The sequence below is a fragment of the Octodon degus genome, unplaced genomic scaffold (genome assembly GCF_000260255.1).
Source record: "Octodon degus isolate 3935 unplaced genomic scaffold, OctDeg1.0 scaffold00057, whole genome shotgun sequence".
In the NCBI taxonomy this organism is placed as follows: Eukaryota; Metazoa; Chordata; class Mammalia; order Rodentia; family Octodontidae; genus Octodon; species Octodon degus.
Genome location: NW_004524633.1, coordinates 12,234,769 through 12,259,933, shown reverse-complemented (window position 1 = coordinate 12,259,933; position 25,165 = coordinate 12,234,769). Strand labels below are relative to the sequence as shown.

Genomic DNA, 25,165 nt, shown 5'->3' with positions numbered 1-25,165 from the left:
TGTGTTTGGTACCAGGTTTCATTACACAGCTCAGCTTCATACTGACCTTCCTATTTTCAGCCTCCCCAGCACTGGGGTTACAGACATGCACCACCACGCCCTTACTCTGACCTTCCTCTTTTAATAAAATATACAATTGAGAAGGTTAATCAGCATCTAGAAGGTTTGACCTAAATCTTAAAAAAGATGAAGAGCTCAACCTAGTGAATTGTCCAACAAAAGCACAATAATCATTCTTGAGAATACATTCTCAAATGTAAATAATTATTTTATAAAACAGGGAATAAAACAAGTATGGAATAAGACTTAATGAAGTCTAGAATGCTGCTAACGTATAAAGCATGTTATCCACCTCAATGCAATAAATATAAAAATCAGTAACAAGAATTTTGGAAATTCACAAATATGTGGAAAAAACTAACAAGTACTTAATTATCCAATAAGTAAAGATGTTGCAATTAAAATATTTTAGACCTTAAATTATATTTAAGAAAATACAAACTAAGAAAAGAAAGCATGAAAGAAATAATTGAAATAATTCCTTGCAAACTGTTGGGTCATAGTGAAATGAAACTAGAAATCAACAGTAAAAGAAACCACAACTTAAATATCTAGTATATTGGTGTTAATTGTAGGAAAAAGAATGCCTCTTGAAACCATATTAGTAAGAAAAATAAGCCATATATGGAAGATTAAATCCCGTCTTTGTTCTCTCATATGGAAAACTAGAAATGACAAACTGAAGTATAAAATAAAGGATAGATGATAGAATATAGAAAAGCAGACATTTTGGATGTGGGAGTGGGGACTGGGATAAGGAATGAGGGTAGTGGGGAGAGGGAATTGAGGATAATCAGCATAGATAGATAAATGATAGATAAGTAGGTGATAGATAGATAGATAGATAGATAGATAGATATAGATAGATAGATAGATAGATAGATAGATAGATAGATAGATAGATAGATTCCCCAGATAGGTAGATGTTAGATAGATGACAGATAGATTGATGATAGATAGATGATTATAGATAGATGATACATAGATAGATAAGAAGATAGATTCCCCACATAGATAGATAGATAGATAGATAGATAGATAGATAGATAGATAGGTGATTCCCCAAAGCAAATGTAACTTTTATTTATTATAAATATATGCCAGCATCAAGAAAAACATAGTGGGATAGAAATAAAAAAAATTGTGAAGTCCATTAAATCAATGCAAAGAAGAAAGTTTTTATATCTGAAAATGCCCATATTCAGAGTGAAGAAACATTCAGAATAGATAACCTAATGTCCCTATTTGAGAGCTAATAAAAGCAGTGAAATTTAAACATCCTACAAATACAGAATGGGTAATGAAGGTCACAGCTGAAATGAGCGAAAAAGTAAATTAAATAATACTATATATAGAAAATGGCCACGGCCAAGTTTGTTCTTTGAAAGACTGATAAAAAGATGATCTTTAGATTGTGTGTATAAAAGTGACAGGAAGAATACTTAAATTACTAGAGTTAGAAAAGTGGGGCATTACTAGCTCTACTGAAATAGAACATAGTGGGAGACCGTGGGCAATATGCTTACAAATTAAATGTTAGATGAAAGGAACAAATGTAAAAATAAGTGAACTACCCATATTGATCACAGTAGAAGTAGAAAATCTGAACAACCATATAGACAAAGGAGCAAATTAATTAGATTTGTTTTCACACACACATAGATGCCCATATGGTATATTATTTTCCTGTAACTGCTATAAAATTACCATAAACATGGTATGACATCAGGATATTATTGTACTATTTTTCTGGACACTATTAATTCAAAATCACTTGCATGAGTCTGAAATAAAATTGTAATAAGACCGTATTCCTGTGGCAGTAAGCGTCTGTTCATTGCCGCTTTGTGTTTCTGATAGCTGCCCTGTTCAACCTGTGCTTGAGCTTGCAGCACATCTTCGTGCTACCTTCTCTGCTCTGTGTGTGTGTGTGTGTGTGTGTGTGTGTAAACTCCCTCTGCCTTTCATAAAAGTAGTAGCATTTCCAGTAGCTGTTTAGAATAGTTCTAGGTAATTTGGGATTATTCTATTTCAAGAACCTTAATCACAGTTACAAAGATGCTAATTCCAAAGTAGGTAACATTTCTAGATTCCAGTGATTAGAGCCATATTTTAGTGGTTTAACATACTATAGTTGGATTCATTAATGAGTCATATACCAAACAAGTATTTCTACCTAATTTTTGCAAGCTATTTTTTTTTTTTTTAATTTTAGGGAAGGGTCTACTGGGTGTTCAGGGTCTCACTACTAGATTGGACTCGTAGTGATCCTCCTGTTTACAGCCTCCCAAGAACTGGGATTACAGGCGTACACCACCACACCCAGTCTCAGTTGCCATCTCAGGACACCCCAGGGGTGGTTCCAGCGTAGCAGGCCCGGGGATTGAACCCCAGTCCCTGCCTACAAGCTGTTTTTTAAAAGGAGGAAGATGAGATGAGGGAACACTGGCAGCAAAGTCTGTAACTACGCTATTACTCTAAGGTCAGCATCGAACACCAACAAAAGGATAAAGTCTAACATCGCTTGTGGGCATCCTCACACAAAAATCATGAAAGATGACACTGTAATCTAAATCCTGTAATAAAGAATTATAAGTTATAACTAAATTCAGTTTATCCTAGAAATGCAAGGTCAAGTTAGCATCAAAAATTAATGTAACATACCACATTAAATGAATAGGAAGAATATGCGAACGTCTCAATAAATACAGAGAAAATTAGTCTGTGATGTAACTACAGACTCAGAATAGAAGAAAATATTCCATTCTGCTAGAAAACACCCCCTCAAAAAAATATGACCCTGCGAGTAACGGTGTGCTTCACACTGAAAGACGAGATGCTTTCTGTGCATGCTTGCTGGACAGGAATACTCATTCATGATACTTCTATTAAAATTTATGTTGGAGATTTTGCTACTGCACTTAGAAGAGAAAGAAAATATATGTGAATTATTATGGAAGAATAAAAATTCTATTTGTAGATATGATGACATACATATAAAATCTTGGGAATAGACTGAAAGCTATTAATAAATAAATTCAGAAAATATTTTTAGACACAAGATTAGCACTTAAAATCCATTGTATTTCTTTTCTTTTCTTTTTTTTTTTTTTTGTGGTACCGGGAATTGAACTCAGGGCCGTGTGCTTGCCAGGGAAGCACTAATTCTATTGAGCTATCTCCCCAGCTTCTGTATTTCTATATAATAAAAATATAATTATACAATTTCATATATAGTGCCATAAAATTATAAAATACTTGGGAATAAATTTAACAAAAGAAGAGAATCAACTAAAAGAAAAATAATCATTATCTTGAACTGGATGCTTTAAAATTATTGACATAGCAATACTACTCAGCAACCTAAATATAATTCATTTCTATAAAAAGCCTGTTTATTTCAGAAATGTAAATGTTAATCTTAAAACCATATATGGAATTCAAAAAGAAATAAAATGGGGAAAAGAGATTTAAAAGACAAGGGAGAGAGACAGGAGGGAAGGGAAGAATATAGAAAAAGAAACCGCATTATGTACATATATCCACTTCCCAAATGACTGGAAACTGCATGTGCTGCATGTGCTCTGTAATAAAACAATTACATTTTTTAGAAAAAAAATAGAATTCGGTGCATTCCAAATGACCAAAACGGTTTGGGTAAAGAGAAATCATGTTTGAGAACACTTCTTAAAGTTACAGTAGTTATTAGTACAATGGAAAATTGACATAAAGGCATTTATGATCGATGAAGTATTTCTTCCTGCATTACCTAGACAACCAACCGAGGAAAGAATAGTCTTGATTATTTTCGTTGTCTAATGTACAATGGTGCTTTGGTTCATGAATTCTTTGCTTGCAGATAGTTTGGTTCACAGACAGAAACATTTTGCAAAGCTTTATTTTTGTTTGAAAACCATATCTAGCAACAAAAAAGACTGCAGCCGTCTTTCCTATATGAACACAAATGTGGCCACCTTTTTCAAAATAACAAACAAATTAAATTCATGAACCGGGATACCATTGTATACATACATATATAGATAGGTACATGAATTATGTATTAATAAACACATTGTTTACATAGGTACATGAATTATGTGTTTATAAACACATTGTTTTTAAAACTCAAAAATAATAATGAAGAAAGGACTTGTTAAATAATCACCTTTAATCTAAAATAAATTGAAGACATGAATTATTATTGTGTAAGACTCCTACAATTGAGAAATTATTGTATCTTAGAGCTCTCAGTTGTAACATGTATTATGATGCAAAAAGAAAAGGGCACATCATGTATATTTCAGAGAGAAAAGATCAAGGGAGGGTTTATCATAATGTGTAATAAAATACATTTTATTAAGTATGTGTTGCTGCATGTCTATTCTAACAGCATTTCTCTGCCTGCACAATGTGGCTTGATTCAGAGGCACAATCTGTGAGGCCAAGGAAGGCTTTGGGCAAACTGTAAGTGTCAGCCTTATCAGGAAAATGAAAATTTATACATTGCAGAATGAAGCAGATAACCAAGAAGACACCTAAATCTAAAACTTCTTCCCACTGGCCAAACTTTTTACTCTCACTTAATTGAAGATTTATGATATGAGCGATTGTAAGGTTAAACAACTTGCTTAACCATACATTCTAGTACGCTAAGATGTGACATTTCAGAAGTCCAAGTGACTTTGCTCCTGTTGCTGTAAACCTAATCACTATGCAAAGTTCTTATGATTGTCCACCAAATGGCCCAAAATCAAAAAAGGGCAGAGCCAAAGCATGGTTTCAGAGGGCATGGACTATTAATGTATGGGCAGTCAAAGGGGTCCAATGAAATGTAGGAATTTGGCGCCAAGACATCAGATGCAGAAATGCAGATCTTTAACTTAGTACGCTGATATACAATCATTCCAAGAACACAACCTTAGTGAAAGGGAGGCAGTACAATTATTAAGAGAGTGATTCATATTTACTTAAAACCTGTACAAAGTTTGACCTTAAAGATGAGCTAACATTTGCCCAAATTATATTTATTTTTTAAATATTGTGTATGGACAGACATGGCATTGGTTTCAATATATTTTTCTATCTAAAATAATCAGTCTTGGGAGGTAGCTCAGTGATCTAAGTACCTGCTTGGCAAGCGCAAGGACCTGGGTTCAATTCCCCATACTGCATGCCACACCACCCCCAAAACTGGGTGTGATAGCACATGCCTATGATTCTGGTGCTGGGGAGGCTGTGATAGGAGGATCACAATGAGTCTCAGCCGCATAGCGAGTCCCTGTACCAAATCAGTCAATCAATCAATCAATCAATCATAAAAATAGTATTTGCAATGGAGTAGGTAAAGGTGAGCTATACAAAAGGAAGTATCTAAAAATGAAAAATATGATCAAACTGCAGTTAATTTCTTAGAAGAATGAAACTCAGTTATTATGTGATCATAATAAGAACTGTCCAGAATATGTAAAACTTTAAGACAGAAATAGGTTAAGGGTTGCATCAGCCTTGGGCTTACCTGAAAAGCAGAGGATGGTACATAATTCTAGAGGCTGGAGATTTCCATTAGAAGTGATGGCAATGTTCTAAGTCCAGTCTGTGGAGATGCTTATGATAGCAAGACATGTGTACTGTACATGAAACACTGCATCGTATGCTACAGTGGTTCAATGATAAATTTTATTGTAGCAAAGCATATGCGAATAAGCATATTGATAAAGAACAGATAGACAGTTTTAAAGCATGATAGATGTAGAAAAATGGGGATGTTTATGTGAGATGTGTTCGCCATCCTCAAGAGAGAAGCATTGCAATGGAAACCCATTTGCAAGCAACCATATCATTTGAGAATCAGAAAGCAAATGTCTAAGTAATTTGCATAATAATAGGAAGGTACTTATAATTTGTGTTTGTATGCTTTACTCTTTATGAGGCTTTTTTTTTAATTTTGAAAATTGGATAAGGTTTGAGTTAATGTGTGTTGCATTACAGTTTTGCCGTGTATAATGTAGACAAACTCCAGAGCAGAGTTTTTTCACAGCATGTCTAATTTTCAAGAATGGATTCATGACTTTGCCTGGTGGAGATAATTCCTCTGCATCTCTGCAACTTTGCATTCTGTGGTAATTATTCCCCAATATCGCTCTGTTCCATGTGAAATGTGAGCTTTTTGGTGAATTTTATTCTTTATTATGATAATCTTGAATCATGATTTAAATAATTCATTTATGACACAGTATGAAGACGTGTGTGATGTTGGAGGAGCATCACCCAAACCCTTTTTGTTGTTACTAATGAAATAGGATGAAGATGGCGACTCTGTCACTATACTTTCAAGGACAGTTTTGTGTCAAATGAGCAAACTCAGAAATTGATGCCGCTGCTTTGTTTCTTACTTTCCTTTAAAAAACAACAAATTAAGTTTATTGGTACAATTTAGGTATACACAAAGAACACAATCATCATAGGGAATTTGTGCCTGTATACAGTATACTTTGATTTGTCTTTTATTTCCTCCCATTGCCCACCCCTCCTTTTGACGCCTTCTCCACTAATTTAGAACACTTTGTTTCTGTGTTATCCTTCTTTTCTCATTCTTTCTTTTTGCATGATTCCTTTTCTTTCTCTCCTTCCTGCCCTCATTCTTTGCAAACTCCAAGCTACCTTAGCGTGTGCTGGTGCAGAGAGGTTGGGCAGGTGTTCTTTTCTTTTCTTTTTCATTTTTTAAATTTCTTTTTTATTTTTTAATTTTGTTTTATTGAGAAACAAATATCAATGAGACAGTTTCAAAGCTGATTAATAGGACATTTTCAATAATTAATACATTGCACATTGTTATCTTCTTAGTGGTTATCCATAGTACAAGAAGCAGAGAGGATATCCTGTCCAAACACTATTACTACAAATCTTTCTTCTCATTGAATTAAGTGAAAGTAGCTGTATATCTTTCCCAACTATTCTGTATGTACAAATACAAAACGGTCCTTCCTTTGTATCCCCTTTTTTAGTTTAGTCCTGTCAGAGATGGGAATTCTATTTGCATTTAAATACTATAGGCGGGAGATCTGCCCCTTAGCTCAGTTCTTTAAGTGGCTGCTTCAACAAAGCAGTTAGGCTCAGGTTGCTGTGGTACAATCTCCACAACTTCAGCCAGCCAAACATGCCCTGAAGGCATTCTGAGCCAGCCCCCCCCCAAAAAAAAAAATACTATAGGTGCTTGCATCCAGCAAAACAATCCAACACAGTCCAGCAGTCCACGATAGTAATGGGTTATCCGCAGAAGTTGTTGACTTGAGCCTTTCATAGCTCAGCATATTAATATGCCTTTACTTTTTATACTTCATTTTTATACTTTTATGCTAGATGGTTAAGACCAAGAGAAAGCAAGATCTATATAACAAGAAATGTAACTTTTGTATCTGATAAGGTCAGTCAAGTCCCCTGAGGATTTATCCTGTAACCCTGTACCACACTTGTAGATCCTTTGTCAGTGTCAGCCATGTGGATGTGTCATGGTCATTGCTTGACCAGTTTGCTCTCTGTGAAAGCCTGAAAGAAAGTTTTCTCTACATGTGACTCTCCTTAGGCACACTATACATCATCAATCACATTCTTCTGTGACTCCATAATCTTCTATTTTTAAATTTTTCTTCATATTTTGTAAGGACTTAAATTTCAACACATCAATACTTGATGGAAAATACCTGTTCCATGTTATGCCTAAGATGTTTGATATTTAGACAGATAGTTAGGGTAAACTCAACTGCATATGTTGCAGGGTAATAATAATCTTCTCTTCTGGAGCACAAACAACCTAAATTTGCAGATCAAAAATTGGAGCAAAGGAAGGGCTGCAAAGTCAGCCAACATTTTGGCCCAACTCTTTCAAGGTCAGTGAAGAATGAGGACATAGGAGAACCTATACTGTAACATTATATAACTCAGTTGTGCCCCAAATTTTCTGGGCAGGTGTTCTGAGGACCTACTCGTGAACATTCAGATCATAGTACAGTCATTTTAAATAGGCTTATATCATTTGTTCTTTAAAGGTGGTTCACAAATGTGTATTGCACTTAGAAAAACAAATAAGTGGTGTTGACCATTAATTAATTGGGTTTCTTGACTTCTAAAATCTATTTATGTGGCTTTTAAAACTGTTGAGGCAATGGAAAGTAAATTGACTATGATATGATCCAGTTGCATAATTCTTTTTTTCTTTATGAGCAGACTATATTTATTGAGGGAAAGAAAACTCCTGTCCTAAGAGAGGGACAGGAGGTGGGGGGGCTGAGCGGATAGTTCCCCCTTTTTTTTTTTAATAAGGATTTGGTTTTTTTTGCTCCTCGAATGCCTTCAGGGCACTTTTGGCCGGCTGCAGTGTTGTGGGGATCGAACTACAGCAACATGAGGCTGACAGCTTTGTGGAAGCAGCCACTTAAAGAACTGAACTAGAGCCAGGCCCGCAAATTCTTAAACAGATAAAATACATAAAATACGAATAAAAGGATAATTGCTTTTCAGCAAAGGTTTATTTTTATAGGTAGAAGTTATTCAAAATAAATCATTATGTTATCTTGTGTTAAATAATTCAATGTATAGAAATTATTGTTGGAAATATAAGGATTTTTCCTTTCAATCTCCTCTGATATTACTAATAAAACATATACAGAAATGACAGTTACTTCAGTTTTACTTGAGAAATATTGGTAATCATGTATAAAGAAACAAATGCTATTAGATCAAAAATGATATTTTAAGAATAAATTATGTCAAAATAATATTTCAATAATGAAAGTTTTATTTGTCTTCCTTTCTTTTCTTTTTTCTCTTCTTTTATTTTTTGGTACCAGGAATCAAACTCAGGGCCTTGTACCTTCCTGGAAGGTGCTGTACCACTGAGCTAAATCCACAGCACATTAATGGAATTATGAAGCATAAGGAATTTACATGTGACAATGCATTAGTAAAGTATTAATATATGTACTTAAATATCAAAACTACTGCAAAAACTGCAATGCATGGAAAATATTTATTTTTATATTTTAGGGAAGGGTCTACAGAGTGTTTAGGGTCTTACTGCTAGATTGGACTCGTAGTGATCCACCTGTTTACAGCCTCCCAAGAGCTGGGATTACAGGCACGCACCACCACGCCCAGTCTCAGTTGCCCTTTCAGCGCATTCTGGGGGAGAGGCTGGTGTTGCAGGCCCAGGGATCGAACCCCTAGCCCCTGCGCCTGCTTGCAGCAGCTTTAATTGGCCAGCCCTTGGAAAATATTTAATCTTGTTTGCCAAATCCACTTTTGATCCTGTGTGTCTTTTCTTAGCAAGTGGAATTACTATAAAACTCATTCTTCAACCCAGTGAGCACCACTGAATTTGATTGTTGTTCTCAACTATGTCATCTATTATCATCAAGTTCTATTGGCTTTATGTGTAAAATATATTGAAAAACTTTCCACATCTTTGCTATTTCATTTCTTTTATACTGGGCATCGTGTTTTATCTACACTTCTATAGAAGGTTTTAAATGGTCTCCTTTTGATTTTTCCACTTTTAGATTTTTATTTTTATTAGTCCATGTTTTTAGTACATGATGCTTACCCTCCTTGGGTGGAATTGGTCGAAGTATGTAACACATAATTCATGTTTTCATTCCTTTTTGCTCTCCTCCCTCCTCCCACCTTCCATCTCTTGATCCTTTTTCATTTGAGAAAGATGTCCCTATTTCTGTGTCTGTATAACTTTTTATTATGCTCTTTATTTATAATTCTGTGTCTCATAGAAGAGAAACAATGCAATTTTAATTTGTATATGATTTATTTCCCTTGACAGTATGGTCTTAAAGTGCATCCATTTTCCTACATATGACTCAGTTGATTTTCCTTTATGACAGGATAGTTCTCCCTTGTGTGTAAGTACCACAGTCTCCCTTCTTATACTCTTGTGGTCTACATTCAAATCTATTCTTAATTAATTAATTAATTTAATACAGGATCTCAGTTCACAGCTCAAACTCTTAGTGATCCTCCTGTCTCAGCCTCTCCAGCACTGAGATTATTGGCTTGTGCCACCACGCCTGGATTGGTGGCTGGCACTGCGCACCCAGGGTTCCTGGGAAGGCGTGGTATGTGATACCAGGGATTGAACTTGGGTCCTTGCACTCTCTAGGCAGGCAGTTAGACCACTGTGATATCTCCCCTGTCACACCTATTCTTTTCATGGTAAAGTCATATAACATATAACTTCCATAGTTAGATGGATCCATAGCTAACAAGGAAGTCTCAATTGTTTTCTGGAATCTACAGTTCTTCACAGATTTGGCCCTTAAAGTATGGATCACAGGATGCCTAATCCCACGGCTTCATCTTGGTTATGGGGTTCCATAGGGTCTTTCATAATTTTTAGGAGGTTGAAGTGCTACTACCTTCTGTCCTTAAAGTAGCTTGTCTCTTCTCACGGAATAGTCATTCTCCTGATTTTCTCATCAATTGTTTTTTCTTGTTTTTCTGGCCCAAAATTAAAATTTCCCTTTAAAAGTCTTTACTGTTGACATGATATAATCATTAGACCCTCTAAGTGACACTTTACCTTGACTAATATTCATTAGTACACTCTGCACTCTTTGGTATTTTCATCTTTATGAGTTCATTATCTTTTTTCCCCACTAGAAATTTCTTGAGACCTGGAATAATGCCTTTCTTCACAACTACCTTGAATTACTGACCTAGAAAAATGTCTTATACACTATATATATATATCTGTATACACAGTAAAGTATATACTTATACTTTCCATATATATTATATTTGTTATCTAATTACAATATATAGCAAAGAGGACATTTTTATAAAATTGGGATCTGTAATATGCCTAAAAATCAAATGATTCTCAAATCAAAACTTTACAGGGAGAAGAAAACAAGTGCAAAGAGTTTGAATAATAACTATAATAACTTTTGGAATTTTTATTTTTGAAAAACATGCTTATTGTCAGTATTTTAAAACTATGTGTGAATGACAGGGGGCTAGATAAAGTAATTAATAGAGGAATCAAAATGATTTTAGATAATTGGATGCTATTCAGTTCTTCACTGAGATCGTGTGTAATTTTAAATTGATGCCATTGAGGGAAATTGGTATCCATTCCATTATTAAAACACTGAAATTGAAATTTGATAGCTGAATCTGGATAAATACTCATGTGGTCTAAAATATAGTAATAATATTATAATAACTTAAGGAGTCATGAATGTATCAATTAGAGTTACAGTTGAAATGAAATAAAAATACATATTTTAGAAATAAAAAAGGTAAATGAACTCTACTATGAGTATAAGTAGCTATTATGAACCTAAATACCTGTTTTTAAGATGACTGTATATACACTCTAAAGGACCTGTGAAAGTTCTGGTACTTTTAATTATTCCTACTTTGAAATTTGTATCACCAGGAATTGTCATAAACTGAGCCTTTTAGATGTTGATTTTGTAAATATTCCATAAAGGGATTTCCTTAAAATACTTAGCAACTACCTGTTCTGGCCACTGCAACTGTTTTGTTTTTGTTTTTGTTTTTGTTTTTGTTTTTGTTTCCTTTTCTTTTTCTTTTTCTTTCTTTTTTTTTTTTTTTTTCAATTGTAGAAACTGCAGTTTTGCAATCTCTTTTGTTTTCTGAATTTTAACAGAATTGTTAAAAGATAGGAAAGTTGAGATTTAAATAAAGAAACATTTCTCCTCCTTTATTTGCCTGCTAGAATAAAACATCATTTAAGTGGAAGGATGCATTTTGTGAGGTAAGCCCAAATTAGCATTTACAATAACAGTTGAGTTATAGAGTTGACACTGAATACAGACACTTATTAAAAGATCATTTAATGTCCCTTTATTATGTATTCAAACTGTACTAAAGAATGTTCCATCATTTTACATAGTCCTTTATACCCCCTTATAAAGAAGGAGAAAAAAGGAATAGCTTCAAGCAGAAAGCCCCCCGTGTGCTTGAACACGGTGTCACCTTTAGGGCAGAGCATGGGATGAAGGGTCTCTGCGCACATGCAGTGTTTGGGGCCCTTTCATAATATATTTGGAAAGAGCTCATTGGCAGACACAATAGAAATTTGTGGCTGCATTATTTGGCCAGCAAAGCTTAATTGGCAGGCTGTTTCTTCTTTTTTATTTTTGTTATAAACATTAAAAATCAACTCAGCAACATTCTTATACAGGGAGGTTTTACATTTGTATGTTTTTTGCTAACTAGTCACATACTTTACTAAATTTTTTGAAGCTAAGAAACAGGAAGAGTCATTAATTTTATGGTCAGTGTTAGAGGACCCCTGGTCAATAAAGGGTTTAGTCCAGTGCTTTTGTGTGTGCCTCTGTGCTACTGACTTTTCATTCTCCTCTTGTTTTTCACCCTGCACTTGCAGTTAGAAGCTACTTTAATATATTATTTTCATAGTGTTAGGACTACTATTTAAATAATTGGGCAAGTGATTATTATTTCTAAGCTTACAAATCAAAGAGCTAGTTATTTTAAAACCCAATGAGATGCTATAAGAATGCAGAATCTTAGAGCTGCCTATGTTATTTTCTCATACAACTCAGTAAATTTATTCCCATAGCAGTGTCAACCAGTATTTAGAAAACGTGCATCACTGTTTTTCTAGACAATTTCCCACAGAAGTTTGGGTCAGAAATGAAATACCAAGTGACCCCATGTCACTTTTTACCTTTTCTGTTTTCGCTATGACATGACAGTTTGCATTATTTTTTTGTCAGTGGCTTTTGCATCCTAAGGGGACACCATTGCTAGTGTCTCTTGCCAGGTATGTACGCACAGGTGACCTTTAGCCCATTTCACTGGAACTATATTTATTGCCAATTCCTTAACTCAATATATAGATACCATTTGGGGACCTTTTGCTATTGAACAATTTTTGCTGGTTGTTGGTCACTCCAAATCATAGAGAAGATGTATATAGATATAGATATAGATATAGATATAGATATATGATATATCTACATATTCACCAGTTCTACAGATTTGAACATGTGTGTGCATGGAATTTGCGATTATTATTCTTTTTATCTTTTATCTTTGTATTTTAGGGAAGGGTCTACAGGGTATTCAGGGTCTCACTGCTAGACTGGACTCATAGTGAGCAGCCTGTTTACATCCTCTCAAGAGCTGGGATTACAGGTACACACCACCACGCCCAGTCTCAATTGCTGACTCAGTGTGCCCCTTGGGGACACAACCAGCACAGCAGGCCCAGGGATCAAATCCCCAGCCTTTGCACCTGCTTGCAGATGCTTTCATCTGCTGATATAATTGGCCGGCCCACGATTGTTATTCTTGTCTTGCTTCTAATGTAGAAGGGTCGTGGCAACCATCATCAGTACAAAGCTCTTATTCACATAGACATTGTACTGAAAGGGTTTTTTTTTTTTTTTTGCATTCTCCTTGCCTAACATAGTCTGTGTTTTAGCCAATAATGTTCTCAATAGGATCTAATGAAGGCAGTGGTGCTATTTACAGGATTATGATATAAGAAAGGCAAAGCAAGTGGTCATGGGAAGCATAAACAGATGAAAATTCTTCAGAAGAATGTTAAATAAAGTCAGGTAAATAAAGACAGTTAAATAAATTAGATGAAGAAAGACAGGCTGGGGAGATAACACGGTGGTCTAAGCAAGTGCAAGGACCCGGGTTTGATTCCTGGTATTGTATGCTGTGCTGGTTCCAGAACCCCACGCATGCAATGCTGGCCACCAAAACAGCATGGTGCATGCCTGTAATCCTAGCACTGGGGAGGCTGAAACAGAGGATCACTATGGTTGGGAGCTGCATAGTGAGACCCTGTACTAAATGTATAAGTAAGTACAGATTTTTTAAAAAAGATGATAAGTGCCTGCTTTGGCAAGTGCAGCGACCAGGGTTTGATCACGCATGCTGCATCAATTCTGCCCCCAAGGCGTGCTGAGCCTGCGACTAAGTCTGGGCATAGTGGCGCACACATGTAATTCCACTACTGGGGGAGGCTGACAAGAGAAAGATCACTATGAGTCTGAGCTACATAGTGAGACCTTGTACCAAATAAATAAAAAAAGCAAACAAACAAACAAACAAACTAAAAAAGATGAAGAAAGACATTATCAAGTATCTCAAACTTCATTCATTAATGTTTTACATTTTCACTGTAGAGCACTTTTATTTTTGTACCAATTGGTTCGTACATATATTACATGTGTCCTATTTTTCAAATAAGTCCCTCTTTTCTGGCTCAGTCATGTAATGGGACTTTTGGCCCTCTTTGTTGAATACAAATTTCCTTTCAGAGATAGCATCTCAAGGTACAACACACATTTTTAAATCTCAGTCTTCATAAAAACAGAAACATACCAAGAGGACAAACTACAGAGTCCTAAAGCAACCCACATGTATACACAATGAATGACAATGACACCAAAGATAAATAATGGAAAAGGAATAGGTTGTTTAATAAAGCATGTCAAGAAAATTGGATACAATTCAAACACATGCAAAAGACAATTGCACTCCTACCATATATCATGCACAAAAATGAAGTCAAAGTGGAACACAGTCTTAAAAATAGGTGTAGCTCAGTGATAGAGCACTTGCCCTTTATAATCCATTGCTAATACCACAAAATAACAGAAAAGCCTTGAATGCAAAACCATAAAGTTCTTAGAGAAAATGTAGGGGAAATAACCTTGACATTAATTGTAGCAATGATTTTTTTTTCCTGACCACAAAACACAGGCAAGAGGAGCAAAAATAAACAGGTGGGACTACATGAAACTAAAGGTTTGTGCAATGCAAAGGAGTCTAGCAGCAAAATGAAAAGGCAGAATAGTGTGTGTGTGGGATATTTGTAAACCACTCATTGGGAAAGGAGAGAAGGGAGAAGGAAGGGCGAGGGGGATCTAAAGAGTATTATGATGTGTTACACAAAGGTAATGCCTTCTTACAATGAATGTGATTATGTACTGTAAATACATACTAATAAAAACAAAATTTTAATACAATTCATGCAGTTCAATAGTAGAAAACCAAATAATCCAAGGAAAAGTGGACAAGGAATCAAAATATAGACATTTTTGCAAATGAGGCATTCAAATTGTTCTAGTGTAATTACAGAATTCTCTCTTTAATTCTGTTAGTTTTACTTGATGTGTTGTTCTCCATTATAAAGCACAAGAACTAGTTATGATTGTTACTTCTTCTTGATAAATTTATCTTTATTGATTTTTCTCTTCTCTTAGACATTTTCAATCAAATGTTGTAGCATCATTTTATGCTTAATGTTTGCACTTTTTTCCATAATATGTGTTTCACCTGTCTGTACCTTTGAATTAAAATTTGTCTCCCTGGCAATCTTCACTGGATCTTCATTTTTAAAAAATCTATTCCAATAATGTTTTACTTTTAATATAATATTTAAGGCATTAATACCTAATTATTTATTAACTAGTTTAATTTTTTTACCAGTTTGCTTATTTGGTCTTTTGAGACATGGTATTACTATGTAGTTCAGGTTGGCCTTGAGCTCACAACATAGCTCAGGGTGGTCTTGAGCTCTCAGTGATCCTCCTGTCCTAGCCTTCTGAGTGTTGGGATTACAGGCATATGCCACTGTGCCCAGCTGTGTTTTATTATATGCCATGTGTTTTCTTCTTACTTCTTTCTTTGACTTCTTAAAGTTTATTTAAAATTTTTATTTCTATTTCATCTTGACTGAATCACCTGTTGGGGTTTTACCTAATTCTCAGCATCATAGCTTTCTCCAGGACACATTAGCCAAATCCTGAAATTTCTTCAGTCTACTTAATCTTAGTGTCATACCACATCACACAAACTAGGAAAATCAAATGCCATGCAATTCACTTAATTTTATGACTCTGTGGTGTAACATTCATTCACATGACATGCTTTGGATATGGGCACCACAAATGGTGAGTTATGGGGTCTGGGCAGAACTGACAGGTTGGCTGGGGGCAGAATTGACAGGGGACTGGTGGGTGGCCAGGAAGGGTCTGCTTCCCACTCTTTGCTTCTCTCTGCTTCCTGATCTCGAGGACACAGGCAGCATTCCTCCACCCGGGGCCCGCGACCGTGCGCTGCCTGTGTTTAAGTCTGCCGAACAGAGCCTGAGCCTTCTGACTCTGTGGCCATAATAACTCTCACCTGGTTTTTGCTGAGTTACTATGTTCAGTTGACTTTGACTAAAGTTTTTATTTTAGCAAACCATATTAAAATATATGTAAGGGAAGATGGTGTTATTGAATCAGTGCAGGTTAAATAATTATTAGAAATAATAGAGAAAATGTAAAAATCCAATTCAATGCAATTGTGTATTAAAAATTCTAGTAGTCATTTTTCCTTTGTAAAATTCTGAGCTGCAAAAGAACTTGAGGAAAATTATGTTTAGTAAAGTACATAACAGGTTCTCCTCAGTTTTACTAATATAGCTTTCAAAACTATTTGGGCAGAAAATCAGATGTGCTTGTGTTTTATGTGTGTCTGCTGTCTTATGTAGGTCAGGAGTCTGTGGCTGAAACTGAGGATGAAGAATTAGATACCAGTTTTAGTATATCATCTTTCAAACTACCTATATATACTTCAAGTCCACTGAAGTATGCAGAAGCACTGAAAGAAAAACAAGTTAGTTTTCCTGCCCTCACCCAACCATTTTCTATCACTCAGCCAAAACCACTAATTAAAAAAGACACAGTATTGGAGAGGAAAAGAAGAAAGAAATTTCCTACACAGGGGCTTGGTATAAAACTCCAAATGCTTAATGATGTTGATGAATATTACACAGAGCAAAAGAAGCAAGATCTCCGTACAGAAAAAGTAAAAACTGTAGTCACAGCACAAACTGCCCAAGCAAGAGCTAGCATAACTACTGAGGAAAAAGTAATCAAGAAAAAAGATACTGAACGGAAGCTAATTGAAAGACATAAGGAGACAATTCAGAGAGGTTTACAACAACTTTTGCAGGAAAGATTAAATTATCTTGAAAAAGTTAAAGAAAGAAGAGCTCTCTTTCTAGAACAAAAGAACCAAAAGGCAGCAGACCACTTATTAATTCAAAGCCTAAATAATGAGCGCACCCTTTTGCTCAAAGGAATGGTCAACATTGACAGACTCAACAAGAATGAAGCTGTCCTGAGAGAGAAAAAGTTGATGGTTCAGGAAAACCTTAAAGCAGAAAAATATCAAAACATTGTACTTAAGCACATGAAGAAAATCAGGTAAGTATAGTTTACATTGGCCAGAAGCCTATAAGTCAGTTACCTGTGAATATTCCATACCAAGTACCGAATCCTGATGAATGACATTTTGCTTGTAGCATGATACATTCTACTTTGCACAATGTAAATAAAGACAAGAAGTAATGCACTAATATAGTATCAAAGGTCAGACCATAATATAATGCTTTTCTCCCTCCACCTCTTAGTCTTTCTACTCAAAACCAAACTTAATTCAGTTGTTCATGTCCTGAGCAACAGTATTACCAGCCCTTTGAGCAGTGCCAGAGACCTGAGTCCTTGACAGCTCAGCCTCTCCCAGTGCCAAAATCTAAGGGTCTTCCTACCAAATTACTCCTAGAAGGTGTGCTCCAAGTAGATCCTTTTTCAGTTCTACTTTTTCTCTTCCATTTCAAACTCTCTTGACATAAGAACTCACATTACTCTTCCCAGTGAGATTTATATTTCTAGCTTGGTTCTTCCTGGCACATCTGCTTGCTACCCTACGAATCTCAACTATTCCTACATAAAGTTCTGATTGTATCATTTCCTACTTACACGTGTGCACAGCTTCCCATTCCCAAAAGAATGAAGCTGAATCTCTGATTGGTATTCCAGAAAGTGTATTCTTCTCTAATATCATCTCACACAAAATTTTGTGATGTTCTTCCCACTTTCTTCACCTAACAGTGCTCTGTTCTAGAGAAAATAAATTAGTCTCCACTGCCCAGCTTTCAATTTTCTGTTCTCTATGTTTGCTGATACTTTTCCCTCAAATATGCGCTGTGCCAGGACACTGTATGTAACAAATATACATTACCCAACACAAAGCTCTATGGTGTTATGCAAATCATATTGCTTTGTAGTATTCAAATCGGTAAGTAGTAATTAAATGGGAAGGAAAAGACACTCTTTACTCAAAAGAAAAACATCACAAGTGAAGTACTTGTATCCAAGCAGTGATGCACTTTAAACTCTTACAGATTCCTATCACAGGCAATATGGGGACATAAAGATCACGTGCCCCAAGAAACTGAAGATCAAGGTGGGACATAAGGTATTAGGCCAAAAGACTACCAAAGTTAAATAACCACACAGCAATAATACAAAACTATCAAGAGAGAGTTAAAATTTCTAGTACATAGTAAATGTAAGTGATAAAATATTTCCTTCTTCATTTGTCACATGGTTCATGTTTGAGATCCTTTAAAAAAGAGATCCACTACAGAGAAATGTAACAAATTTATTTAAACAAAGTTTTACTAAGCATGCCAACCTTCAGAAATGAATAGCCACTGGCCTGCCGAGGTAGCTTAGCAGTCTCAGCATCTGCCTGGCAATTGCAAGGACCCAGATTTGATCCCCAATACCGCATGCCATGCTGGCCCTGGACCCCAAGACGCACAGTGCAAGCCACTAAAACTGGGTGTGGTGATGCCTGCCTGTAGTCCCAGTACTGGGGCAGCTGAAACAGCGGATCACTACAAATCTGAGCTGTGTAGTGAGACTCTGTATTAAATAAATACATAAATAAATTTTAAAAGTTCAGGGGAAACTACATTTTTGCCTATAATTTTGATAAAGAATGGATGGCTGAATGGAAATAATTGTTGGACAAAAAGCATATGTGGCCTACGTGGTGCTTGTCTGGGCAGAACTCAGCAAGTTCCTAATTGTGACCTCTTTGTGCAGTGTTCCCTCCAGTTACAGACCAAGACATCTGTCACTGTGTCTTTAGAAAGGAGGGGACAGGAGAAGTTTAGATACTTGTTGCTGCTTCTATAGTTTTCTCATTTTCCTTCAATTTGAAAAACTCAGCACGCTGAGGTGCCATATCTTTGGCCAAGGTTTCCTGCACACCATCATGACTTCCACAAAGCTGACTTAGTGAGGTAACAAAGTGTTGCTTCACCTCCCTTTTCTTCTGCCCTCCCATGTAAAGAGAAATGGCATTCTTGCTCCTCTAAGGACTCAAGTCCAGTGGCAAACATAAGTGCAGGTTTGGGTTCTCACAAAAAGTAGAATTAAAGTACAGTTGTTATTAGATTTGGGGAAATCATTGAGTGACCATTACAGGCAGAGAGAAAAGAGTGAGTGAATTTGAAAGTTTAGGATAGGTTAAAGCCTGAGGAGATAAATGTGGTAATGCATATTTTAAAGCAGAAGTTTATATAGGAGAGCATTTGAAAATGCTAATTCCTTGAAAAGCATGAACTTCATTAGAAAAATGTCGATAAATCTCAGTGGACAGTCATATGGTAAAGCCCATTAGGAATCCGATAGAAAGAAAGGGTGAATTTTCAAGATGTAGTTTACCATGAAACCCTCTTTTCAAGAAAAATATCACAAAGGATTGGGATATAGGTCAGCAGCACAGTGCCTATCTGGCAAGGGCAAATTCCTGAGTTCAATTCCCTGTACCAAACAAAGAAAGAAATAGGTCAGGAAACAATCCCCAGCCCAAGCTTTGGATAACTGGTCAGACAAATGAAAAAACAAAACACAAAACTATTTTTTGATTTAAGCCAAACAGTGAAATAGAAGATCAAAGAAAATTGATTCAAAATATTTCAGTCTATATATTGTTACCTGAAATTTCATTAATTGTTGAAGAATATATTTTAGGACCATAAGTATATGGCTCATACAAATACAACATGTGCACACCCCAAATTTTTATTTAATCCAGTAATGAAAAATAAAATAAGATATTATAACTGATCCAAATGAAAATTTATAGACTATGAGAAGAAAATGAAGAATAGAGAGAAAATGAAGAATCCCAAAATAAATTTACAGTATATTCAGAGCTAGTCAATATCTAATGGGAAATAATCTATTGCAAACTTACTAGACAAAATGTACATGCATTATTATTTAAAAAGAAATCACATTATTCACAATTTGTTCAAGTTATAGCATAATAAAATAGCTCAAAGAGATTGAGAGGCATAAAGAACTCTGAAACATATGGAAGGCAGAACCTCAAGTCATTTCTCTTTACCCTTTCAAAATCTTTCACACGTTTTCATATTTTGGAGCTAATCAACGAAAATTTTACACTAGTGATATTTTGACCTGTGTATCTTTAAATGTGCATAAATTTTTGTTACATACATAAATATATACATAACTTTTTTGGATTTGTGTTAAAATACTGGGATATATTTATAGCCACTTATTTCTTTAAAATTTAATTATGATTAGCAAATACACAGAATCTTTTGTTGATTTTTGTGTGTATTTTTTGTGAGACTTGAAACTGAATTTGGGGTCTTACATGTGCTGGGAAGCACTCAATCACTGAATAATATTCCCAGCCCTTTTTGTTTTTTAGTACAACAGAAGGTCTCTGTCAGTTGCCCAGGCTGGCTTGAACTTTCTTGCTCCTGTATCAAACTTTTTGTTACCCTATGCCGACATGCTCCGGTAGAAAAAGTTTAAAGAAGAAAACATTTTTCTTTTCCGAGTTATAAGAAGTAATTTCTTCACTATGAAAAGTGTATTATTCTGCTACAAATTTATAATTACTTTGCTCAATGTGTACTTTATATTTGTGTATGTAACTTTTGGAAGTAGTTTTCTATATTTTATTAAAAATGTATTATAGAAAAGACAATGAAAGCTGAGCTGGTATACACTAGACTGGTATAAAAGAAGGTGATGGAAGTGTCATTAGTTTAGTTTTGTGACAGTAAATTAAATGATGGGCAGTCAGTAATTTGTACGGGATAGAGTCAAATGATCTTCCCAGCTCCTACTGAACTGTCTTCTCTTGCAAGTTTCTGCAGAGGTACCATCCTTTCAAACATATGGGAAAAAGCCAATGTGTTGCTTATCAGTATATCCCAAAATACATTACTGGATTTTATTCTAAATATTTTAAAACATTGAATATTAACAAAACAAATCAGAAAGGAACCATGACTCAAGAGTGAGAGAGAACAAAACAAACGTCTTTTGTTTTATTCAGTTCTGATACTATTTGAGGTCGTTGATCTGCATAAATGTATCAGTCAGTTGACCTGAAAGCATGCAGATGAATCTCAATAATTACTGAGGTCATTACTGAAACTCTTGCTGCTGCTGTGGAATGAGGGAGAAAAAAAATTGAAGCGGAAATAAAAAAGCTCCAATTTAGGAAGTTGATAAATTATTCACAGGAGTATTTAGGCATGAATTAGAGAGGTTGAAATGAGAGAACCTGTATACCTGATGAAAGGCTGTGGGCTGTGGGACCCCCAAATGCGCTTCAAGTCCACACCACAAGAGCAATGACATAGAGCGATGGCAGGTCTTTGATGCTGAATTCACTAAATTTACCCTATTTCTATAAAATTACTTAAATTCATGAATTTATGATAACTTCCTTTTCCATTGTATCAGGATTAGACTTTCATTGTTAAAAGCTAACATTCTATGTACACTCTTAGTAACTAAAATCAAATATTATAAGATGCCTGTATTAGTCAAAATAATGGCTCCCACAAAGGTGGATATCATAGCGTAATCCCAGGACTATGAACATGTTGAAATACTACACCTGTGAATGTGCTGGTAAAGGCGATTCTGCGTATGTAATTAAGGATTTCAGTAAATCCTCATTAAAATAGTGAGATTATTGGATTATCCAGGTGGGCAGTGTGTAATCACATTAGAATTTAAATCCAGAAGAAAAAGAGAAATTCGGATAGATTCAAAATAGGAGAAGCATTTGGCATTATTTGCTGAGTTAAAAATGGAGGAGACCCACATCTATAAGGAGAAAAAGAATGCTGAAGACAGAAATCCTGGAAGAGGACCTCGAGGCCTGCTTGGGAGTCACAGGTGTAGGTGAGATCTTGACTTTGACCGTAGGAGAACAGTGCGCATAATTCAGCTGACCCTGCTGTGCTCGGACTTCTGACCCGTGGAAACTATGAGATAATATAAGCTTGTTGCAAGCAGGCACATGAATATTAATTTGCCACACAAATGGAGAGAAAAATGGAGAATTTAATTTGTCTTTATTGAAGTTTACATTGGTTGTTTCTGGGTTGTTCTTCCATCGTATTTGTTTAGCAAATGACAACTTAATACATTCAAAACACTTAAATTAATACATTCTAAATAGGTCTAAATTAAATAAATCTAAAATGTAACATGTATTTAAAATAAATTTAGATGTTAATTTCTAGGTAAATGCTCTTGTCATATAAATGGGCGTTCTTTTGAATTCAGCTATCATTTTGGGGAGAACTGAAAGCTTAACAATATTGAATGTTATACCTGTCCCCTAATTTAGCTTTTTAAAATGTCCATCAGCAGTATTTTCTTATCTTCCGATATAGGCCTTGGGTATCTTTCTTTTTTCTCCTATAAAACTTATTTCCAAGTATTTTATGATTCTCTGTTCATAGTGTAATATAATTTCATTTTTCCAATTGCTTGATGTTGGTATGTAGAAATACAATTTCTTACTGGATAATTTTCATTCCTTTAGGAATTTTCAGGTATTTAAGGTATTTTAAATTCCTTTAAGGTATTATTCTCTATAAATTCTATCCATAATTTATAATTTGTATTTGTGAGGATGGTTAATTAAATATACTCCCCAGACTTAACTAGTATCCTTTATCATATATATATATATATATATATATATGTATATATATATATATATATATATATTACTGTTAATTCTAGTTGACTACATGTTCAGACATGACTGCAGTCTTGAGCTCTAGACTCATAATGGTAGTAGCTTTCACTGAATGATTATTAAATGCTAGGCAATTCTTTAAGGCTTTGAGATAAATTACTACAGTAAACTTCTTACAAACCCTGGTGAATTGGATTGCCTTTGATTAAAGATGGAAATGGGCAGAGAGATCATATATAAGTCATCCACAATATCATGAGGTTCAAAGCTAGGCTTCAAACAAGGACAGCTGTACTAACTGTACTCTTAGTGGCTCCCTATGCTGAGCTCCCTGGGCATAGCCACACGGATAGCCAGGCTTGTGAAAATCAGCATTACTCAGTGAGAACTACAATCTTTCTGCCATGTGGTTGCTTTTCCTACACTTCCTGTTCTGATGAATGCCAAATGTTCATCCAGTTATAGGAATTACTAAGTGTTTCTCTAAGAAATTTTAAAGAACTAACTCATTTAGCCTTGTACTAACCCCTGAGGTCTGAGTCGTGCCTCCTAGATTGCAGACAGCTGCCCTGCTATGTTCATGTAGGGCCATTTTTCTGTGAGTCCATGTCCCAATGTCTCCTACTCTTCTAAGAATGTTACATTGCTCGGAACTTGTCCATGTAACTTGTACTAAGCTTAAGCTTGCTAACCTCTAAAAATCCCCATCTCTAAATGCAGTTACAGTTCAAGGTACTGAGGTAGGTTTTAATAAGAATGTAGGGGAAATACACTCCATCCATAACAATGTCCTAGAAGCCTAAATTTAGTGAGGCTTACAAAAAAAATTTATGAAGTATAGCATAGGCTGATGGATGACTTTTGGGGAGCTTACGAGATGGTTTGTAAGAATTTTCAGTCTCAGGCAATGAGACGCTTAGCAAATATTAGTCAATCCAAATGTTATTTAGATATACAGTTCTATAAGTAGTTACTTTTTATGACTTATCTTTTGTGTTTTGATAAAATCCAGTAGTTATTACTAACAGTATAGTTGCCATGATTTTGATAATCTAACACTGCCACAATGCCTTTCTCTTTTCCCTGTAGGGCTCAAGAAATACATAAAAGACACTGTGAAGAAAAGTTTGTTCTTGACATGCTGGCTTTTAGTAAAGCCTATGAAAGACAGCAAGATGTTAAAGCAAAAGTTGCAGCTGTAAAAAACCTTACCTTTCAATTCTTAGAGGAACAACAAAAGGAACCATTGCCAAGGAATGATCAGTGACCCATGATCATCTTAATTTTTGCAGTTATTTTTAGATGAAAGCCTAAAATTAATACTCTAGAAGGAATGTTCTATATCACATGATGGATTTATATTTAAGTCTTCTAAAAATAAAAGAATAAATTACTTCTTATGTTGCCCATAATTTAACATAAGTCAAATAGACTTAGTGACCAACAATGGCTACTCATATACCCAGATTCCTAAGGAACAAGTACAACTGATTTTATTCATTTATGGTGACATTATAAAGATACTGTTACGAATGTCTTCCATAGCCTCTCAGTGAAGCAATTTCTAAGCTATTACTTCCTGGCATTCATAACACGATCATTTCTACCACTACTTCTGACATTTGAGACAGTTAGTATGTTGATTCTTTACCTGTTTTTTCATACCTGCCTTCCCATATTTTAGCGTATTTTCTATTTTATTAAAACAATTACCAATATTGTTTTCAAAATAAACACCTAAACATTACATCAATGATTAATGTTTTTTATTAAAATATAGACAATACAAATTGTGCGAACATTCTTTGTACCTTCCTGGTAGACTGTAAGATCTTTGATATTTAGTTTGATGAGTTTTCTTTTTAATTGCAGATATGTGGAGAACAGGAACAAAGAGAAACAATAAAAAAATCTACATAACTTATATTTGTGACCATAAAGTGCACAGAATTGATTTACTTAAAAGTGATAGTAGGGAATCAAGGAAACAAAAGAAGATACAGAATTTGTATCAGTTTTCAATTTTTCTTATGAGCAATATGAACAAAATATACAATGAATGTGTGTATTTTAAAAATGTATTACAGGGCCAGCCAAATAGTTCAGCAGACTAAAGCACCTTCAAGCAGACAAAGGGGCCAGGGGTTCGATCCTGGGGCCTGCCCTGCCTAACCCACCCGGCCCCGCCCCTGGG

At 35.2% G+C, this 25,165-nt stretch overlaps 1 protein-coding gene across 1 annotated transcript in view; it reads left to right on the top strand.

The window, feature by feature from the left end:
• Lrriq3 (leucine rich repeats and IQ motif containing 3) overlaps window positions 1–24,238 on the top strand; it is a 148,280-nt gene extending 124,042 nt beyond the window's left edge. The window contains exons 7-8 of the mRNA XM_004634031.2: window positions 16,616–17,333; window positions 24,061–24,238. Coding sequence (XP_004634088.1) covers window positions 16,616–17,333; window positions 24,061–24,238 — 896 coding nt within the window. The remainder of the gene's footprint in view (window positions 1–16,615; window positions 17,334–24,060) is intronic.
• Window positions 24,239–25,165: the final 927 nt, after the last annotated feature.